The sequence below is a fragment of the Camelus ferus genome, chromosome 16, assembly GCF_009834535.1.
Source record: "Camelus ferus isolate YT-003-E chromosome 16, BCGSAC_Cfer_1.0, whole genome shotgun sequence".
NCBI classification, from domain to species: Eukaryota; Metazoa; Chordata; class Mammalia; order Artiodactyla; family Camelidae; genus Camelus; species Camelus ferus.
In genome coordinates, this window is record NC_045711.1 from 23,497,124 (window position 1) to 23,516,421 (window position 19,298).

The window sequence follows — 19,298 nt, forward strand, 5'->3', positions numbered from 1 at the left end:
CCTGTTCACCACCTCTGGATTCCAAGCATGGTGCCTGGTATACATCAGCTCTCAACATTTCTGGAATAAACACTCCTGGCAGGATAATCTCCAGGAAATCTGATAGGGCCCTCCCGAAACACCTCCGGTGGGTGGGCCCCATAACTGAGCATCCAGCCCCCTCTGCCCTGGCCCGCCTCCATCCCACCAGTCTCCACCAGCATGTCCCAAGCTGTGGGTCCTGAACACTATTTGATGAGTCATAACCAGAATTCTTTTTTACATTTAAAAGGAATACACTCATACTAGGCAAAAGGTGGAAACAATCCAAATGTCTCTCAATAAATAAATACAATGTGCTTGGTTCATAAATGGAGTGTTACTCAGCTAGGAAAAGGGACGCTGCCCTGATCTGGGTTACAGCACAGAGGAACCTTACAACATCATGCAAAGGGAGCGATGCCAGGCACAAAAGACCACATATCGTGTGATCCCATTTCTGAGAAATGTTCACAGCAGGCCAACCTACTGACAGAAAGACCAGTCATGGCTCAGGACAAGGGGAAACGGGGAACAGAAGGGGACTGAGATTCTTTGTGAGGTGATGGGAACGGCCTAAAACCAGATGTGCTGACCATTGCACAACCCTGTGAATGACCGAAAACCAGCGGATCGTGCATGTCCACTGAATGAACCGAGTGGTACATGAACTGCATCTCAGTGGAGCTGTTTTTTGAAAATAAGAAACCCCCCCCCCATCCAAAGAAAAGGCACAGCGAGGAGCGGGGCGCAGCGGGCACAGGCCAGGTAAGCGCTTCTCCACGGAAGCACTGTTTGAATCGTGTACCCACCGCACACGCGCGCACACACACACGTGTGTGTCTCGGGTCGTGGTGTAAAACGTACTTCTTACTGGGGGCTGCAGTCCAAAATAAGTTTGAAAGCCACTTTCTGGGTAACATCAAACTCACGGTTCCAGAAACCCAAAAGCCCTTCACGTGTCTGGACCGCTCTGCCCTCTTCAAGATTATGGTCGCCTCTACCCACCAACACCTCCAAGAAGGCTCTGCTGGCAGGGTTGGGGGCTCCCTCCTGGGGGTGCCATGGCCCTCGGGACTGTTCCCTCTCGGAGCACATCACACTGCATTGCACGCGTGTTTCAGAGACGGCATTCCCAGGACACAGGCCATCCTAGGGCCAGCTCTGCCTGTTCCGCTCTGGGGACACTGCCGGGCCCAGGGTGGCGGCTGGGGTGCACGGATCAATGGTGACCACTGTTGGGGGCTGGCCCCTCACCATCCCTGCTACATTAACTCCTACTTCTGAATGATCCGAGGGATTTCAAACCGCTTAAAGGATGATTTTCTGGGCAGTAGGGGAGAGGGTGTAAAATCAGAGAAGAAAGAAACCCCAAACTCAAACAAACCCATGGAAAAGCCTTTTTAAAAGTACAAGGCTCCCACAAAAGTATCAGGCCCAGATGGTTTCACTAGTGAATTCTTTAAAAGCTTTAACACAGAGATGATTGTGTTCCTGCTTAAAATGTTCCAGAACACGGGGTTGGGGAGGGGAGTGGGGAGAAACGCATCCAAATTATTTTTGCTAAGCCAGCACAACACTGACACCAAGCTCGACAAAAAAAGCAGCACACACGTGCCCCCCACGCTCCAGGCCACGCTTGCTTGTGTGCGTCCGCGCGGGCACCGCACGGCCCCCCCTCGCTGTCCAAACCCAGATAAATTCCAATGGATTAATGATTTCAGGGCATAAAAATGAAACCATAAAAGTACCAGAAGAAAACCTGAGTGGATTTTTTTTCTATGATTTTGCAACGCAAGAGGACTCTAGTCGGACGTAAATCCCAAAAGAGAAAAGAAAAAGAATAAACTTGACACCCTAAGGGCTAAAAAAAAAAAATCTGTTTAGAATACACTGTAAAGAAAATTAAAAGTCAACAACTGGGGAAACGCACTTGTAAGAGCTACAGCAAAGGTGTACGAAGAGCTCTAAGAAAGAAAAAACTCAAGAAGAAAAGGCTTAAGCACAAAACTGGAAAAAAATGAACCAAGGACAGGAATGAGCAGTTCACAGGGAGCTGAGGGCCCTGGGCTGTCAACACAGGAAAAGACACTGCCCCCCTCACTTAATCAGAGACGCACAAAATAAAACCCCCGTCACAGAGCGCTGTCCCTCTCAGCCCAGGACCAGGGGCTGGGACTGCTCTGCTGTCACAGCAGAAAACTGGTGTAAACGCTTTGGAGGCTACTTTGGCAAGACGGATCAAAATTTTAAGTGGACACATCCTTTGGCGCAGAAATTCCACTCCTCAAGGTCTATCCAGCGGTCCCACGCGCACAGACACAACTGTGAGGCTGTTCACGGAAGCCTCGTCCCTCACAGGGGCAGCTGGACCAGAATGGGAGGGCCGTGCAAGGGCCACGGACGCAGCTGTTAAGAGAAAGGTGCCAAATCTCCATGCACGGTGTCATCAAACAAGAAGAACATGCACATGTGACATCCAGGAGGACACAGAGCGCGCCCCGTCGTTAACACAGGCTACCCCGGGGAGAGGGTGGGGGATCGGAGGAGACAGAGTTCCTTTTCACATTTCATGTGCTGTTTACTTTTTTCTCTCCTAACAATGGCCATGCTTTGCTTTTAAGAATTAGAAGAGAGAAAGGTAATGGTGGGGTGGCGGGGGTGGCAGGCAACGAGCAGAGGGAGCCCAGGATACAGAGCGGAGCGCCCACCACCAGCCCGGGGACGGAGCGGCACAGTGCGGGGACGAGCCACGCCCGTTCGTTCCATCAGTCTGCACTGGTTTCCGCTGATGAGCTCGTTCAACAACCCCCCACCCCACCGCCTGGGCGCTGGGCCCGCGCTGGGGGTCCTCGCCTGTCAGCACTTCCACTCTAACAACGCCGGGCAGGGCAGGAGGGATCATGCCCGTTGGGACGACGAGACAATGGACTCAGAGAGCACAGGTCACCAGGGCAGGGCAGAAACGGGAGCCAGGTGATCTGAGGGACGCCCCTGCCCCCCACAAACAAGTAGGCAAGGCCTTCCAGGTGGCTCCTGGCTGGAATGTCCTGTGTGTCTGAGCTGCACCCTCTGCACGCTTTAGAAGGAGGGGGACAGAAGAGGCGACCTCCAAGGCCGCTTCCGGCTCCCAGTGCCTTGCGGGGACCAGCGCTGGTCTCTCTAAGCTGCACTGGACAGACCACGAATTTCCAAACCGGGCTCCCTAGAGCCGAGGGGCAGCGGTGGGGATGGGGAGGGGGGCCTCCCCTGCTCGGAGAGCCGGACGCTCGGCCCGGGCACGGGCTGCCTTTGCTCATTAGTTACAACCGGTAGCTCTGGGAGCCCCTGGGATTCCAGGGGGGCACATGTGACACCCACAGAAAAGCCCAGGTCAGGGAAAGCCAAATCAGATCACACAAGGGAAGGAAGCCATGCCCGGCCAGAGAAGGGGCCCCTCTCCCAACCCCACTGCTCCTGGACTTGGGTCCACACTTGGCCTCATCAGGCCAGTGGGAACCACATGGCATCCTTCAGGCTGCCTGTCAGAACCGGGATCTGCCCACACTCCAGGGCCCCGGGTGGGGGTCTGAGCTGCTCCTCCAGCGCTGAATGTGTCCTCTGTGCACAGAGCGTGGCTGTCTGGAGCGGGCGCGTCCCCGGACAGCAGCCCCATTGTGCAGACCCTGGCTCCCAGCAGCTGTCGCGGGGCCTGAGAGGCTGCGGGTGCAGACACAACCCCTCTCCTGGCAGCTGCCTGGCTTCCTAGGACGGGCACCCGGGAGGCCTCGCCCAGCACCACGTGTCCCGGGGCCGGGGTGGGTGTCAGGCCGCAGCCCCCAAGCTGCAGGGAGGCAGAGCGGGGACCCACCGGCAGCGCCTGCCTCCCCGCCTGGCCCTCTCCCGCAGCTGTGCCCGGCTCTATTTAAGGCATTCCGCAGCTGCTCGGCTGCATTCCCTGGATGCGCCCTCGTTCCTTCCTCCTCACCTCTGGGCTGGGCTTGGCAGACAGCTGGGGGGGCCAGCGAGGGAGGTGGGGTCTTTTTCCTGGGCCCTGCAGCCCAGCTCTGTCCTCCCTGCCCCCAGCTCTGCCCCACCTTGAAGGAGACACACCTGGACCCGGCTGCTCCTCCACCATGTCCTCCTGGCCCCCCGTGCGTGGGGTCTTCCTGCATCAGACCGAGCTGTGCACAGCCTCAGGGACAGATCAGAGGAGGGAGCTAGTTCTTAAAAGTGGGAAAGAGAAAGAGACCCAGTCCCCCAAGGAAAGAGGGTGCCTGGACGCTCTCTGGGGCCACGGCAGGAACAGGGGAGGAGCCCAGAGCAGAGAAGTCTTCCGGGTAAGACAGCCAGGTGGGGCTGTTCCTGCTGGAGGCACGGCCTTTGTCCCACCAGGATGGAAACACTTAGACCCCCACAGAAGAAACTCCTGCGGGCTAAGGGCCCAAGGCACAGCAAGACTCAAGGCCACTGCTTTATCAGACGCCAAGCCCCTCCGCATTTCCCAAGCTCCTGCCGTAGGCCAGGTGCTGGGTGAAAGGATGGACAAGATGTGGACCCCAGTTAGTGAGGTGTCCTGTAAACATGGGGGGTGTCTAGGGAGCCTTCGCAGAGCTGGGCCCTTCCTCCCTCATCAAATGGTGGTTCCCCCCCACTTCACAGACTCCCATCCCCACCCAGACACTTCTGGGGTGCATCACGGCCTCCCACTTCCCTGCCTGCCCCTCGACACTGTCCCCAGAGCCTTCTCTGCCCAGCCTCCTTCAGCCTCATGTCCCTGCTGGGGGCCCAAGGAAGCCCTGTGTTTGTAGCCCTCCGGGAAGTGGGACCTTCCCTGCTCTGTCCCAGCCCCTGATGGGGACCTGGTGCAGCAGACACCCAGGGACACCTGGAGGGGGCAGGCTCACCTCGCCTGCCAAAAAGCCACACCTACCAGCAGAGGCGTAGGGGACCTGACACCCCCTTCCTTAAGGCTCTACCCACGACCGAGGATATTTCTAGATGTTTTCAGTCAGAGGAAAACCCTACCGAGACACTCGCTGCATCCACCCCACCCCTCCCCAATGTCACACCACATCACAGGAGGCCCCAGCACCACCATGGACTGGACACCTGTCTCGGTCGCTGGGTGGCTGGGCACAGGCAGCTGCACCTGGAGATCTCAGACCACCCCCCACCCCTCCTCTGCCCCTGCCTCGGGCCAGCAGGCCCAACCCCTCCCGCGTTTGACAGATCGAGAAACTGAGCTGGGGAGTCCTGGAGAGGAGGGGCTGCGAAGCGATGGCTCAGAACCAGCTGGGCCATGGGACGGAGGCTGGACACGCCCAAGAGCTCTGCCGGGCGCCAGCCTCAGGACACCCCACTCCACGCTGCCGGTCACCCTGGCCTCCCCCACGCCTCCAATGAGCATCCAGAGACAGCACAGAACCAGACCCAGGAGTGAGCAGCCAGCGCCCGCCTTATAAGGCAGCCTCGGGGAAACTTGGCCGGTGGAGCCAGGAGGGTGGCTCCCGGGGGAGGAAGAGCCAGGAGCACGCCTTGCAGACATGGTTCTGGGTCCTGCAGCCAGCCCCACCCAGAGCCACCCAGGCAGGGGCAGAGGGAGAGCAGGGACCTGGGAGAGGAAGCAAGGATGATCCCACAGGACAAGAAGGAGCATGTCTGGTTCATGGACTGGGGCCAGCAGCCTTGTAAACCAAGAACTCAACACACCGGAGTGAGTGGATCAGATCTGCGGGTTCTTGGTGGACCAGGGAAGTATCTGCTCAGTCCCTGGGGGGCTCTCGTGGGGTCCCTGAGGTCCCTGCACCTGCCTGTAAGTCACAAAGATGCTGTCCCCATGTCACTCCTCCAACATCGTTTTATTGAGCATCTACTATGTCTAAGTCACTCAACATCTTACGAGATGCTTTAAAAAAACAACAGCCCCACCCTCAAGTAAACTAGAATCCCATGGTTTCAGGGAGGTCCATCTAGGAAGCAACTCAGCTGAGACCCCAGGAGACCCTGTCCTGCACCCACGGTCACAGACTGGAAGGCTTCCCGGCGGCAGAGGCAGAGGGCTGGGTCTGACCCGAGGGCACAGAGCTCCCCACCTCCCTGGTCCTTTGCCCCTGCAGTGCCAGCTGGCCCTCAGGTATAAGGGGTAGTGAGCCCACAGAGGGCAGCCAGAGCAGGGACTGCTGGCTGGGGGCTTCCAAGGGCACCCAACCCAGCACCTGGTCTGCAGGAAAGATGGACAGGAAATAAGAACCGGGTCTGTGCCGGGAGGGACTGGACAGGCCGAGACCAGATGAGGGGAAGGAGGGAGAAGCAGACAGAGCCCCAGAGCAGGGGCTGGGCGGGAGCTCAGATCTGGGGTCCCTAGAAGCCACTGCAGTAGATTCCGGGAACACCCTGCCCCCAACCTGGACTTGCCCAAGACCTCAGGACTGGATGTTCAAGGCCGAGCCGGTGAAGGTCAAATTCCCCAGCCGTTGGGCCTTGCCTCCTCCTCCTCCCAGCCCAATTCTCGCCCTGCGTTACTGCCAGGCTCACGCTGCAGTGACCTCTGGAGTGCCATTTTAAATGAAAAGAATCATCCCAGGCAGTCATCCAAGCCCCCACCTCCTCCAAACCCACGTATCTGTCCTCTCTGCCGCTTCTGCCCATCCCGCTGCCTGATTCAAACGCACCTAAGGGTCTTAACCTGTGAGTTCTGGTGTCAGGGAGCCCCTTCCCCAGCCAGCCAGTAAGACATGGAGGGACAGGGCTCAGCACACGTGTAAGTTCACACACGTGTACACACTGGTACACGCGCCAACCGCTAGCTCGAGCTCCAGGGGCGGGAGGACAGCCTCCCTGGCCCACGGACCTCTCCACGAAGAGCTGGACTCCCGCCTGCCTGGAGGGGACAGCGGGTCTGGGGTGCCGGCGGCGCTCCTCTCACGGCCAGCGCAGACGTTGAAACCATCTCCCCCGGGGGAAACCACACAGTCCCGTCCGAGTCCCAGGCTCCCCGACCCCTCTGCACTGCTGCCTCCACCGCGGATGCTTTTCTCTCCGCCTCTTTGCTGATTAAATGCTACCCTGTTTAAACGCTGCTGATGAAGCCTCGGCTCCCGGGGGGCCTCCCACAGCAACCCCAACCCCGTTCTGTTCCTCGACGGCTGCTCACGTCCTGCTCCCGAGGCAGAGCGGGCCTGAGCCACCCATGCCCCCGTGTGAACAGGGTCAGCAGTGTCTGCTGCTGGAGGGAGCAGTTCTGGTCCATGCCTGAGGCTCTGCCCCGCCCACCCTGATGACCAAGGACAGTGCCGACCTGAGCAGACACCCCGCCTGCCTGTCCCCCAGAGCCAGGACCACCTCCCCGGGCATCCAGCGCCAACTGTCATCCAGATCTGGACGGGCCCGGTGATAACCATCTCCCCAGCCACATCCTGTTTGACTGAGCTGAGTGCACGCACCTCACCCCCGGTGGGGGGAACATATCCAGCAACAAAGGCCCTAGACCAGCGGAACACCCTGAGGAAACAGCCTCCCAGCCACTCCCCAAACATCAGCCTAGGTCCTGACACCAACACCACTGTGCCTGGGGGGTGGGATGGCTCTGCAGGGTCCTGGGGAGGGGGACGCGGACTCACGCCAGGACTGGAAGGGACCTCCAAATGTCCTCTGTCCCCGTGCCCAGCACCATAGGAAATTCAGAGTCAGCCCCTCACCCCCAACCTGACCGGCTCAGTCAAATGTGCACTTGAGCAGGACGTGGCTGCTCCCACCGAAGTGCGAGAGGCAAAGGTCTCACCCAGCACCTCCTGTTCCCACCCCCTCACAGGTCCCCGAGTCCACTGACAACTGGAAAATTCTCATTCAAACAGAAAACCAGAAAGAACTGAAACTAGGGTCTCAAGATATTTGCCCACCCATGTTCATCGCAGCTTTATTCACAACAGTCAAGCAGCAGAAGGACCCGGGTGTCCATCAGCGATGGATGAATAAGCAAAGTATGGTCCATCCGTACAAGGGATTATTCAGCCTTAAAAAGGAAAGGAATTCTGACACTCGCTACAACACGGATGAACCTGAGGACATGATGCTCATGAAATAAGGCAGACACTAAAGGACAGATACTTATGACTCCAACATGAGGTGCCCAGAGTAGTTATGTTCACGGAGACAGTATGAGGTGACACCACGGCCCCTGTTGACCCACAAATGGGGCCCTTCACAACCTAGAGGTTCTTTGCAAAGTCTAACTCAGATCCAACTTGCTGCATCTTGGTCCATCCCCCATGGACAGAAAGAATCGCCAGTCTCCTCCCCTGAGCCTTCAGAAGCACAAGTCCCCCACTTAATAGCTGGCGTCTTCCTCCAAGACTTAGGGCGAAGCCAGCTCCCCACCCTCATCACCGCAGACGGAGGACCAGCGCCTTGCTACTCACCCTCCTGGCTCTTGGGTGGGGCCTCGGCCATGGGGGGCTGGGGCTTGGGCTCCAGCCTGCTCTGCAGCTGAGACATCGGGGTGGGTTCTGAATTCTCCAGGGTCAGGGGTGGGATGGGGGAGGCGGGCGCCTCGGCTGGCTTGGGCACCTGGATCTCGACCCTCTTGGGGGCTGCGTCAGCGGCGGGGGCGGCGGGCACCTCAGGGATCTTGGAGGCAGGGGTCTCCACCCTCCGGTGGGCTGACTCCTGGGGCTTGACTATGGTGATCTCCGTCCTCCGAGGGGCGGGCTCTGGCGTCTTGTGGCCCAGCGCCTCGGCCCTCTTGAGCCCGAACCGGGACGGCCCGGCAGTGCCGGCGTTCTCTACCTGCTTGGACGAGATGTCGATGGAGATCTCGGTGCGCCGAGACACAGGCTCGGCCTTGGGCCCCGAGAGCTCGACCCTCCGCAGGGCAGCCTTGGGGGATCGCTGGCTTAGGGAGTCTACATGGCGGGCTGCGGGCTCTGAATTCTTCACACCCAGGTCCTGGAACTTCTGCGTGGAGCTGGCCACAGTGGCCCGGAGCAGGGGAGTCTGGACCCTCCGGGGTGGGGTGGAGTTGGGCGTCTCGACCTCCTCGACCTCAAAAGATCTTTTCAAGGCTGAAAGAGAGAGAGAGGAGAATGTGATGAGCAGAGAGCTCGAGAACTCCTGGAACATCCTGCTAACGGTGAGCACTGGAAGGTAGCTGGCCGGGATGCTACAGCGAGGACCCCCGGGGAGACTCTTGCACCCTTCACCATTCAGGAAGAAAAGGGGACAGCCCCAGGCTCTTAGGGGACGAGGACCAGCAATCAAGTGCTCTGGGAGAGAGAGAAAAGGCTGAAGCTTGCAGGATGCATCCTGTGTCCTCTCTGTCCTGCTGTGGCCATGGCCCCGCCAGCTACGTTTTCTAGAAGGACGTTCTGGCTCAAGAGGGGCCTTTGACTTCTTTGTCACGGCCTCCTTCATCGCTCCTCACCTCCACCCAACACAGACACCATCAGCAAACACACCATCAGCAGCAGTGGGGGGGACACCCCCATAGTAACAGCCACAACCATAACCAATCAGAATCACGATGGTAATGACATCATCACATCGACAGCAGCACGCACAGCCAACACCAGAAGTCCTAACAAAGGCAAGGCACGCGCTGACTGCGCGCAGTCCTGTTTACTCCTCACCATAACCCCACGGTGTAACTGAGGCTATAATCCCCTGGTGCAGGCGGGAAAACCGAGGCCGGGTGTTTAAGCAATGTGCCCGGCGGCGTGGAGGGAGTGGCAGGGCCAGAAGGTGCATGTGTCTAACGCCAAGGCCCCAGGCTCTAACCACCTGGCTGTCCCCCTCCTGGTGGGACAACGAAGAGCCCTGGCACAGTCCGCACCACCGACTTCCTTAGCTCCCGCCCTCGGCTGCACCTGCCTCCATCCTTTACTACTTGCCCGGGCCGGGCCTGGGCCCCCGCGGGATGCTGACCACCCAACTCCCAGCACTTCTGCCCGGCCACCCGCCATCTCTGCCAGGATCTGCTGTCTCCAAGGCGGTGGGGACAGTGCCTAGGAAGCCACCATCCCCACAGTCCCTGCAGCCTTGCGGCAAACGAGAACCAGCTGCTCCTGGTTATAAAGACCAGAGCAGGAAGGGGCCCACGTGGCAGGAACATTCAACCAGCTCCTTCCAGGCTGGGCCCATGGCTGGCCCTCAGAGACCCACAGTGTCTCTCCCACCCCTCTCCCCACCTCGTCTCACAGCCCCAGGAGCCAGCAATTACACCAGACCCCGCCCCATTTCCTCCCCCAGCCCACAGCTGGTCCCCAGCCCCCAACACCGGCTCATTCTGAGCAGCCCCTCTGTCCAGTCTTCCTTCCTCTAAATCCCAGCACAGCCCTCTTCCCCGTGGACAACACCTCCTTCAGAAGACCAGGGCGTGGTGGGTGGCTGAGTGGGTGGGTGGCCAGGGGAGTATGCGCTCTTAAGCGCTGGCTGTGGGAGGAAGCAAAGGGTGCCCCAGTCCCTGATTCCTGGCTGCGTGAACTACCAGTTCCCCAAACGTGGCCCTCCTGGAGGACCCTCGCTAAGCCCTGGGCGCACCTCCTTCTCTGTGGACTGAGGGCACAAAATCCTGAGTTGCAAGGCCCAAGCGTCCCAGAGGCCCTGCGGGGACAGGAAGCGTCCTCAGAGGGAGGGAGCCATGCAGATTTCAGGAGCAGGCTAGCCAAGGCGCACCCTGTCTCAGGGACACACCTGCCGTTCTCCATCACTGCTGTCATGTGGGCCCCACATGGCCAGAACTCTGGAGTCAAGAAAATCTGGATTTTTTCATATATGGTTATCTCTGATTTTTATTTTTTTATTTAAGTGATGCATAGATGAGTCACAGCGTTGTGTTAATTTCCGGTGTACAGCATAGTGATTCACTCATGTGGATACACACACATACTCCTTTCCATACTTTTTCATCATAGGCTATCACAGATACTCAACACAGGTCCCTGTGCTGTACAGTAGGACCTTGCTGTTCATCTATTTTATATAAAGTAGTGTGTATCTGCTAATCCTGAACTCCTAACTTATCCCTCCCCATCCCCTTTCCCTCCTGGTGACCGTAAGTTTGTTTTCTTTGTGAGTCTGTCTCTATTTGGTAAACAAGTTCGTTTGTGTCCCTTTTTTTAATACCCCACAAATAAGTGGTCTTATATGGCATTTTTCTTTCTCTTTCTGCCTTACTTTACTTAGTATGACAATCTCCAGGTTCACCCATGTTGCTGCAAATGGCATTACTGTATTTTTTATGGCTGAGTAGAATTCCATTGTGTGCGTGTATATGTACATACACACCACAATTTCTTCAAACAATCATCAATGGACATTTAGGTTGCATCTATCTGTGTCTTGGCTACTGTAAACAGTGCTGCTGTCTCCTGACTTTTTAAAATAATGGCACAGAGCAAAACAATCCCTTTAAAAACACCATGCTGTCAAACAAAGTCACATTCACAGGCTGCGTTAGGCGAGTGGGCCCCGCCCATGACCTTGGGTTGATGATGTGCTCGCGCCCTACCCCCCAACCCCCCCCCCCCCCCGCCGAGGGCGGCAGGGGTGTGGCCATGCAGGGACCCCAGCCTGCTGCAGCCTCGCCTCCACCAGGGGCTATCCGGCCAGATAACCAGAGGGTGCAAACTCCCGTCCAAAGAAGACTGAAGTGCCCGGGGAGAGGTCAAGTGCCTGTCAAATCCTCCGAAAGTCCAGGGCATCCATGGCTGAATGCCCGTAACTGTGTCCTCACATGGTCCCCAGGTTTGAAGGATGAGACCTCTAGGCTATGAGGCTGTTGGAGCCCCTGCCCTCCTACTCTGCACCCCAGCCCTAATCCAGCCCCAACCACACTCAACAAACGTCCCACGGGTGGACCCACGGAAGCATGGCTCAGCACCCGAGGTGCTGCATGGGGGACCCGGAGGAGGAAACGCTGCCTCCTTTTCCCTGTGCTGGAATCATATAAAACCCTGGACGGTAGGAGGCGTCATCACGGGAATAACCAGAATATTTGGTGATGAAACCAAAGATCGTTTTTTAAGGCCAGCTCTGATGTCCCACGAGCGGCTGCCTCTGTACAGACGACGTGGTGATGAGAGTAGCACCCAGGTGGGAAAAATTAGCTGATAGTTTGTCCCAAAGCTGCCAGGACAGAGTCCCCCCGCATCCTGTCCCCCATCGGAGGACTAAAAACACGCTCCAGGTCCCGCCCTGGAAACGCCCTCCACTTCCTCCGTGGAGAACCGGTGGTTTTTGTTTTTTTTTAAACTGTCTTCATCTCCCACCTCCCAGGGTGTCCATGTGCGGCCGCAGGAGCCAGCAAGAGTGGTCATGAACCTGTCACTCTGCAGACTGGACATCCCCTACATGACCACAACAGCAGATCCGATGACTGGCTGTGTGGGGAACCGACTGGGCAGAAAAGTGGCTTTTGGCTGGACCAGGGCAGCGGGGAGCGGCCTTAGGGCTGCTTCCTCTTTCGCCTGCAGGATGTTAATGCACTCAGAGGGCACACAGGATGTGACGAACTGCTGCGGGGCGCCAGGCGAACACAGGACCAGGCTGCACTGGGGAGGGTCACCACACTGCCACTGGGAGGGAAAATGACTGTCATCCCCCAGAGCGCACGAGGGGCCCACCCCTGCTTACACCATCCTCCAAACAAGAACGCCCCTGCTCTCCGGCTCATGAACTCAAGCCCTCCCAAAGCCAGGCTTGAACCTCATTTGCTCCCAAAAGCCCTCCTCAGCCCCAGTCTGCCCTCTGCCACATGCACCAAGGACTTCAAGACTGTTCGTGCCCTTCGGCCCACAGCTGGGGCTTTACCCCCAGGAAGTAATCAGACACACAGAAAGATTTATGCACGGGACGTTTGCATCAGTGTTCAAACAGCAAATGCTGGAAACAATTTGGGTTTACGTAGATTTTTGAAACCCATATGCTGAAGTCCTGCAAAGTCATCAAAATCACGGTTCTGAAGATGAGACATGCTGGGAAGACAAAGTAAAAATAGCAGGGTCCAAGAAGCAGGCAAGGGCCTGACTTCATCTCCCACACACATGTGCAGGGGCACGCACACGCGAGCACGGCCGGCTCTGGAGGGAATTAGGGGCTGTGTCATTCACGACACTCTCCTGCCTTCCCCCGTGTGCCTGCGCTAATGTGGGCCACTTCATATTTTCAGGGGATAAAACTTATCATCAACGCTGTTCTCAAGAAGCAAACCTTGCTCAGAGGGGGAGAAGGTGAAGCAGCCTCCAGCCCAGCTCTCCCGGTGCAGCAAGCACCTACAGCCTCAACAGCCAGATGCAGACCCCCCCGGCGGCCGTGCCCGGGGGGCGGAGCAGGAGCAGCCGGGATCTGGGCCCGTTTAGGGAGGAATGCGCCGCACACAAGAGCCCATTGTGAAGGCCCCCCGCGCTGACCGTGGGGCCGCTGCAAATCTCTCCCTGCTCCCGAGATGCTTCCTGATGCACCCGGCAAGCCTGGGTCTGGGGAGGGGACCCTGGGACGAGCCACAGAGCCCTGCAAGGACAGATGAGCCACAGAGCCCAGCCTAGGGCAAACGTCAGGCAAGGAAAGCCAGAGTCCAAGTCAAAACACACCCATGTGCAGCTCCCCAGGGGAGCAGAGTGGCCGCTGCCCAGCTTAGGGGTCCAACTTTAGGCTCAGGTCGCAGGAGCACTGGCCCTGGTTGAGTGAGTCCCTTCCAGGTTCTGTCCTGAAGAAACTGGCCAACTGGGAGCCAGGGTCGGGCCACCTGGGAGCCAGGGAACCCAAAAGGATGGTGCCAGGAGGAAGGCACCTCTCAGACGCCTGAGCTGCAGGGAAGGGTCACAGGAAAACCCCAGCCTAAAGGTCAGTGCACGGCCACCAGGGCTCACAGAGCAAGTCTAGGGCGTGCGTGATCACTAGGGTGGGCTGGACGCAGCCCCCCTCTTCTCACCCTCCTGTAGGGCAGGGAGCTGGGGCTGCAGCTGGGGCGGACCAGCTTCCTCTCGTGCGGCAGGGAAGACAGAAGAGGAGTCAGTGGGCCAATGGGCCGGCCCCAGAAATAACAACTCCTCCAAAGGAAAGTAACGGGGCCAGGGGGACCCTTCCAGGCAGAGGGAAAGGCAGGGGACAAAGGCCCTGCGTGCCTCCCTCGGAGGAGCTGAGAGCTGGCCGTACCGTGGGGGGCTTTCCAGCCTGGATGCAGACTGGGCTCCTGCTTTTGGGGCCAAACAGTGGGTGGCACGACCACAGCCCCCCCCCCCCCCCGAGGCCTCCACATCCTCTTCCGCTTCCTCGACTGTCGTGCTGCAGGTGCTGACGCAGCGGTGCTCGGCAGCACTCAGGGCGCGTGCTGGTGTAACTACCACCTGCACATGCGCAGCCGCGGGCGGGTGTGGTCATTCCACCGGTGGCCGAGGCTGCACGTGCCTTACCTGTGTCCATCGCAGGTGTGCGTGTGCAAGGCAGCGGCGCGGCGCCCAAGCCCAGAAGGCAGGGAGGGGTTAATACTGTTCCCCACGCCCACAGCCTTTAGGCAGTAACTGGAGGGTGAATACCCAGCTCCCCTGCTGGGTGGGACACAGCTAGGGAGCGTGGTGCAGAGTCCCCAGCACCCCAGTGGCGATGCATCTTACAGCCCCTCCCTCCGATCTGTCTCACACCTATGCGCGGGGACCACCTGGGATCACCTCCCCCTTGAGTCCGTCTGAGGAGCTGCCTCTGGGAGTTCGGGGCGGGAGGGAGGCTCAGGGCCGGGAGGAGGGTGCAGGGGGGAAAGTGGTTGGGGGGGGGGTGTCCTCAGGAAGCAAAACAGTCCAAAAGGAAGAGCTTGAAATAGACACGGTGGCAGAGCCCAGCCTGGACGGGGACATCAGAAAACAGCACCGTCAGCGGGCGGCCATGGGGTTCCCACAGAGAAACACGTCGGTTTAAGGACGGCGCCACCAAAGACAAAGTCCAAATAAAGAGAGAGCGAAGGCAGAGCCTGGCACCCACAGCTCGAAATCCTCCCCTTGGGCCTCTGCCTCTGCCTTCCCGGAGGCAGGCCTGGTCGGGCCACAGGGCCAGCCGCAGCGCAGTGCCAGCCCCATTCTGCCTCCAGCGCAGGATCCCGGGGGCCAGCATGGTGGCTGTGGGCGCTGGCCGGCCTGGGCTTACCCGCACACGTGGCTGGCTGAAGGCCGTACACAGCCCCTGCCCCCTGGCCCTCTGGCCAGAGGCAGGCCTGCATCTCAACGCCCTGCACAGTCCCACAGATGGACGACCTGCGCCCTCTGGACAAGGAGAACCCAGCTAGGCCACTTCCACTCACCCGAGGAGCTGTGCAGGGAGGGCCCACAGAGTCCCTGAGAACCTCAGATTCACCGGCGGGTCTCGACACCCAGGGGAGACCACTCAGCCGCAGGTAAAAAAAAAAGTGAGGTCAACCCCTCCACCCAACCCGCCACCACCCCATCTATTTTGATGATTGTCTTTAGTTTGGCTGTTAGGACACGGGCACTCCGGGGCCTTCCTGCTCCTCACAGCCTCCCCCCGGGGGGCCTGGCCTGGGCATCTGCCCTGGAACCGCAGTGCTTGAAGGAGGTCTTCCCTGCCCACCAGCTGGGTTCCCAGGTTGGCAGAGAGAAACAGGCCCCCTTCTCCCTTCCTAGGCCGCCACTCACTGCAGGGGGACCCTCTCCACACAGCCCCTCCCGCTCATGACATTTCCAGGCACAAAAAGAGTGCAAGGGCCACTCAAGTCAGGACACGAACAAGCCCCCCGCACCGGGCAGGGGTCCCAGTGGCAGCTGTGGTCAACAGCCGGCCCCCGGGACTGCAGCGGTTCTCTTAATCCCCAAATTCACTGTGTTAACTTCTCCCTGGAAAGAAGCTCTCCAGCCCTCTGGCAAGCGAGGACACGGGCAGAACAGGCCCGAGCGGCCCACCAGCCCTCCTCACAGCCTGGCTACGCGGTCTGATCCATTCAGAATCGGTCCTGTCCGATTCCCTTACAAGGGCTTCCAGAATCTGCTGTGTGCAGAGGACACGTGTCAAACACAGGTCCTAACTCCCAGAACCTATGAGAGTGATGTGGGTAAAGGGTCTCTGCCGATGTAATTAAGGTCGGATCCCAGGGTGAGACCATGCCGGACTGGGGTGGGCCCTAAACCCCATGACAGAGCCAGAAAAGGAGAAGACACAGAGCAGACCGTGTGAAGATGCAGTGATGCATCTAAGAGCCAAGGACCCAAGGACTCTGGGCCTCCAGATGGAGCCAACCCTGCCCTGAGCTGACTTCCGACTTCCGGGCTTAGAACTGGGAGAGGCCACCTTTCCATGGTTTGAAGCCCCCCGGTGTGTGGCATTTTGTTACAGGGGCTGCAGGAAACGAGTGCACCAACAGAACACAGGACGCACCTTCTGACTGCCCTGGCTGTTCCGCTCACCCTCTTCAGCCTCCACTGATGCCGAGGCCACTTCCTACGGTGATTCGCCAGCTCTGGAAGGGCACAAGGGTGCCCTGGAATGGGGCCAGCCTGGTGGGATGGAGTCTCACCCCTCTCCGCCTGCGTCAGCCACCAGCTCAGTCCAGTCCTGCACGGATGCCAATGCCTTGGCCCAGCAGCCCCTTCCTGCTGCCCGCTGCCCCCTGGCCTCAGAGCCTCCCCCACGTCTTCCTGGGGCCAGGGACCCATGTGTCAACCTGGCACGTCCCGGTTCCCACCTGTTGTAGCACTGTCATCAGTCAGGGCACCCTGTGTACTCCCAGCAGTGTCCCCATTGGGGCAATGAATTATCTGGTCGACCCACCTAAGGCTGGTTCATTACCAGTCCCCACCTTCCCTCGCCAGAGAAGGGTCCTGGGGTGGCGGCTCTCGGGGTCAGGGATCCATCCGACAGTGGAGAACCTGGCAGGCATCACGGGACAGACAGACACATAGCAACTTCAATTTCAAGAAATCTCTCTGTGCAGAGAAAAACCACAGCAAACGCTCTGAGGAAGCCACTTCCCGGCCTGGGGCCTCTTCTCGCTACAGCCATCTCCCGGCTCTGGCGACACTGGGGTCATCCCAGGCAGGCTTGAAAAGTCGCTCTAAGACACCAGACTTCCTTCTTTTCTTGACAAAATTACAGTTATGGGAACATGAGAGCATTTAGAAGGATCTGTCCTCCCCTCTCTTGAGCCAGCTGCGGGCTCTCTCGGCCAAGGGGACACAGCGGGACCGGGGCCGCCGCTGCACACGCAGAGATGTGGGCCAGATACGGGAAGCATTTCCTGACCCTGGGTGGGGACACCGGGCGGGCCGGTGGGCGGGTTGGTGACCAGGCTGCCTGAAAGGCCAAGGGGGAGGAGGGCCCTGCTTCGAGGGAGAGGAGGGGACAGAGGACCTTTCTGGCCTCTGCAGGTCAAAGGTCCCCTGATAAATGGCAGGCCAGGAGGGCAGGAGGGAGCCCCCGGGAGGGGACTGACTTCAAAACCCGAAGCCACAGGCTGCAGCTCTGGGGGCCTCAAAGGTTACAGAGCCCTTTAATTCGCAGCCCCACTCTCCAGCCACCCCAGGCACCCCGAGGTCCAGGGGTGCAGCCCCTCCCCCGACCAGAGGGTCCCACTGAGGACTATCCCAGGGTTGCTCCCTCAGTCCCACCCCCAGCCCCCAAGCAAGGATCACCCCAACACTCGCTCCCCAAAAAGACTCTGCACATCAGCCAGCCTGCCCCCAGTCATCCGGGCCCCATGCAGGTTCTCCCCCACGCAACCGGGCCGGGTGCACACCAGGACCGGGAGACCCTCGGAACGCGCGGGTCAGTCTCGGCTCCATGGCACTGGGGGTCAGGGCGGGGGTCAGCGTGGCGGCCCAGCTCCCGGTGGAGCTACTCTCCCTCCTCTGTTCTCAGCCCAGCGGCCACGCACACGGGTGGTGACCATTTTTCATCCACCAGGCAGAGGGCCCACCCCTCCTTTCCCGCCCTGCTGACTACTGGGGGGAATGGTAAAAAAACACGTAAAAAATGCACTAAAAACAGCCCGATACCAGGGGCCCCTTGGCCCAGGTGGAGCCTCCCATCAATCAGGCCGCACGGAGGGTCACAGAGGGACAGGCGGTGCTGCCGCGGCCCACGTGAGCTCTGGCCTAATTACAGGGGACGGTGACCCGGGGGAGCAGAGTTCAAGCCCCGGTCAGAGCAGCACCCAGGAGTCCAGCTGCCCCTCGGGCCTCCTGAGGAATGGGGTGGGTCACAGTGCATAACCCCAAGCTGGCCAAGCGGGGCTGGGCGAGAGGACAGAGTCTTGGAGGCCACAAAGCCCCGTAGGCACCAGGCCGACTCGCAGCTTCAGGAGATCTTGGTCTCTAACCTCCAGGACGATGTGGGGAGGTGGGTAGCAAAGAAGGAGGGGTCCAGGGAACTGACGGGAGGAAGTGGGTCTGTTGTGTAGGACAGGCCACAGCTGGACACTGAAAAGATTCTGGAAGGGGTTTCCAGGGGGCCGCCCAGCTGTTTCAAACAGCCCTGAAGGCTGAGTGAGGCCACGTCCAGGGCCCCTTTCTCGAGGCCTTACCCGGCTCTCATCAGGGACGGCAAGCTGTCCGGGCCAGCTCCACACACCCATCTGGAACTTGGGGAGACCCCTGGAAACCTAAAACAAGCCAGCCATGCCCTCAGGCTGGGGCGCATCACGGAGCAGAGGATCGGGACAGGACGCCACCACGCCCCCGTGATACAGACGCAAAGGCCATTGGTCACTCCAAGTCACACATTAGAGCCGTCCGAGCCTGGTCTCCCAATCCCCCCAGACACTCTGCTGCCCCCAAGGTGGGCCACCGCAGAGGGGTCCCTGGGGGCCCCCAGAAGATCGGCCCACACCCTGATCCCCAGAACCTGTACCCAGGACCTTATTTGGAAACAGGGCCTTTATAGATGTAGTTAAGAGCCTTGGGATGAGATCACACTGGATTTAGGATGGATCCCAAATCTGAGAGTGCGTGTCCTCATAAGAGCAGACACAGAGACAGGGAGATGCAGGGAGCAGAGACTGGAGGGCTGCGTCTACCAGCCAAGAGTGCCAAGGACTGTGGGCCCCCCAGGAGCTTAGGGAGAGGCTGAGCGGAAGGAACCAGCCCTGCCCACACCTTGAGTTTGAACTTTCTGGAATCAGAACTGTGCTTGAAGCCCCTACCCAGTCTGTGGTCCTCCTGCAGCCACAGGACATTCACACGCTCACTCTGACTCCCAGCCACTGAGCCTGCTCCCTCCCACCTCTGCCCCCAGCTCCCTGCACTGGCCACACACCTGCTCCGTTACACCTTCCAGTGGCCATCCAGCCCCACCTTCCAGGCAGCGAC

At 59.2% G+C, this 19,298-nt stretch overlaps 1 protein-coding gene across 5 annotated transcripts in view; it reads right to left on the reverse strand.

The window, feature by feature from the left end:
- The window catches only part of SEPTIN9 (septin 9), a 151,424-nt gene that overhangs the window by 61,701 nt on the left and 70,425 nt on the right, over window positions 1-19,298 (reverse strand). For 4 of the 5 annotated variants that reach the window (XM_032456737.1, XM_032456739.1, XM_032456738.1 and 1 more), the window contains one exon: window positions 8,418-9,059. In XM_032456737.1, the coding sequence (XP_032312628.1) occupies window positions 8,418-9,059 (642 nt within the window). Of the gene's footprint in view, window positions 1-8,417; window positions 9,060-16,764; window positions 16,889-19,298 lie in introns of those variants that run through there. The other variant, XM_032456735.1, reaches the window with a different exon arrangement.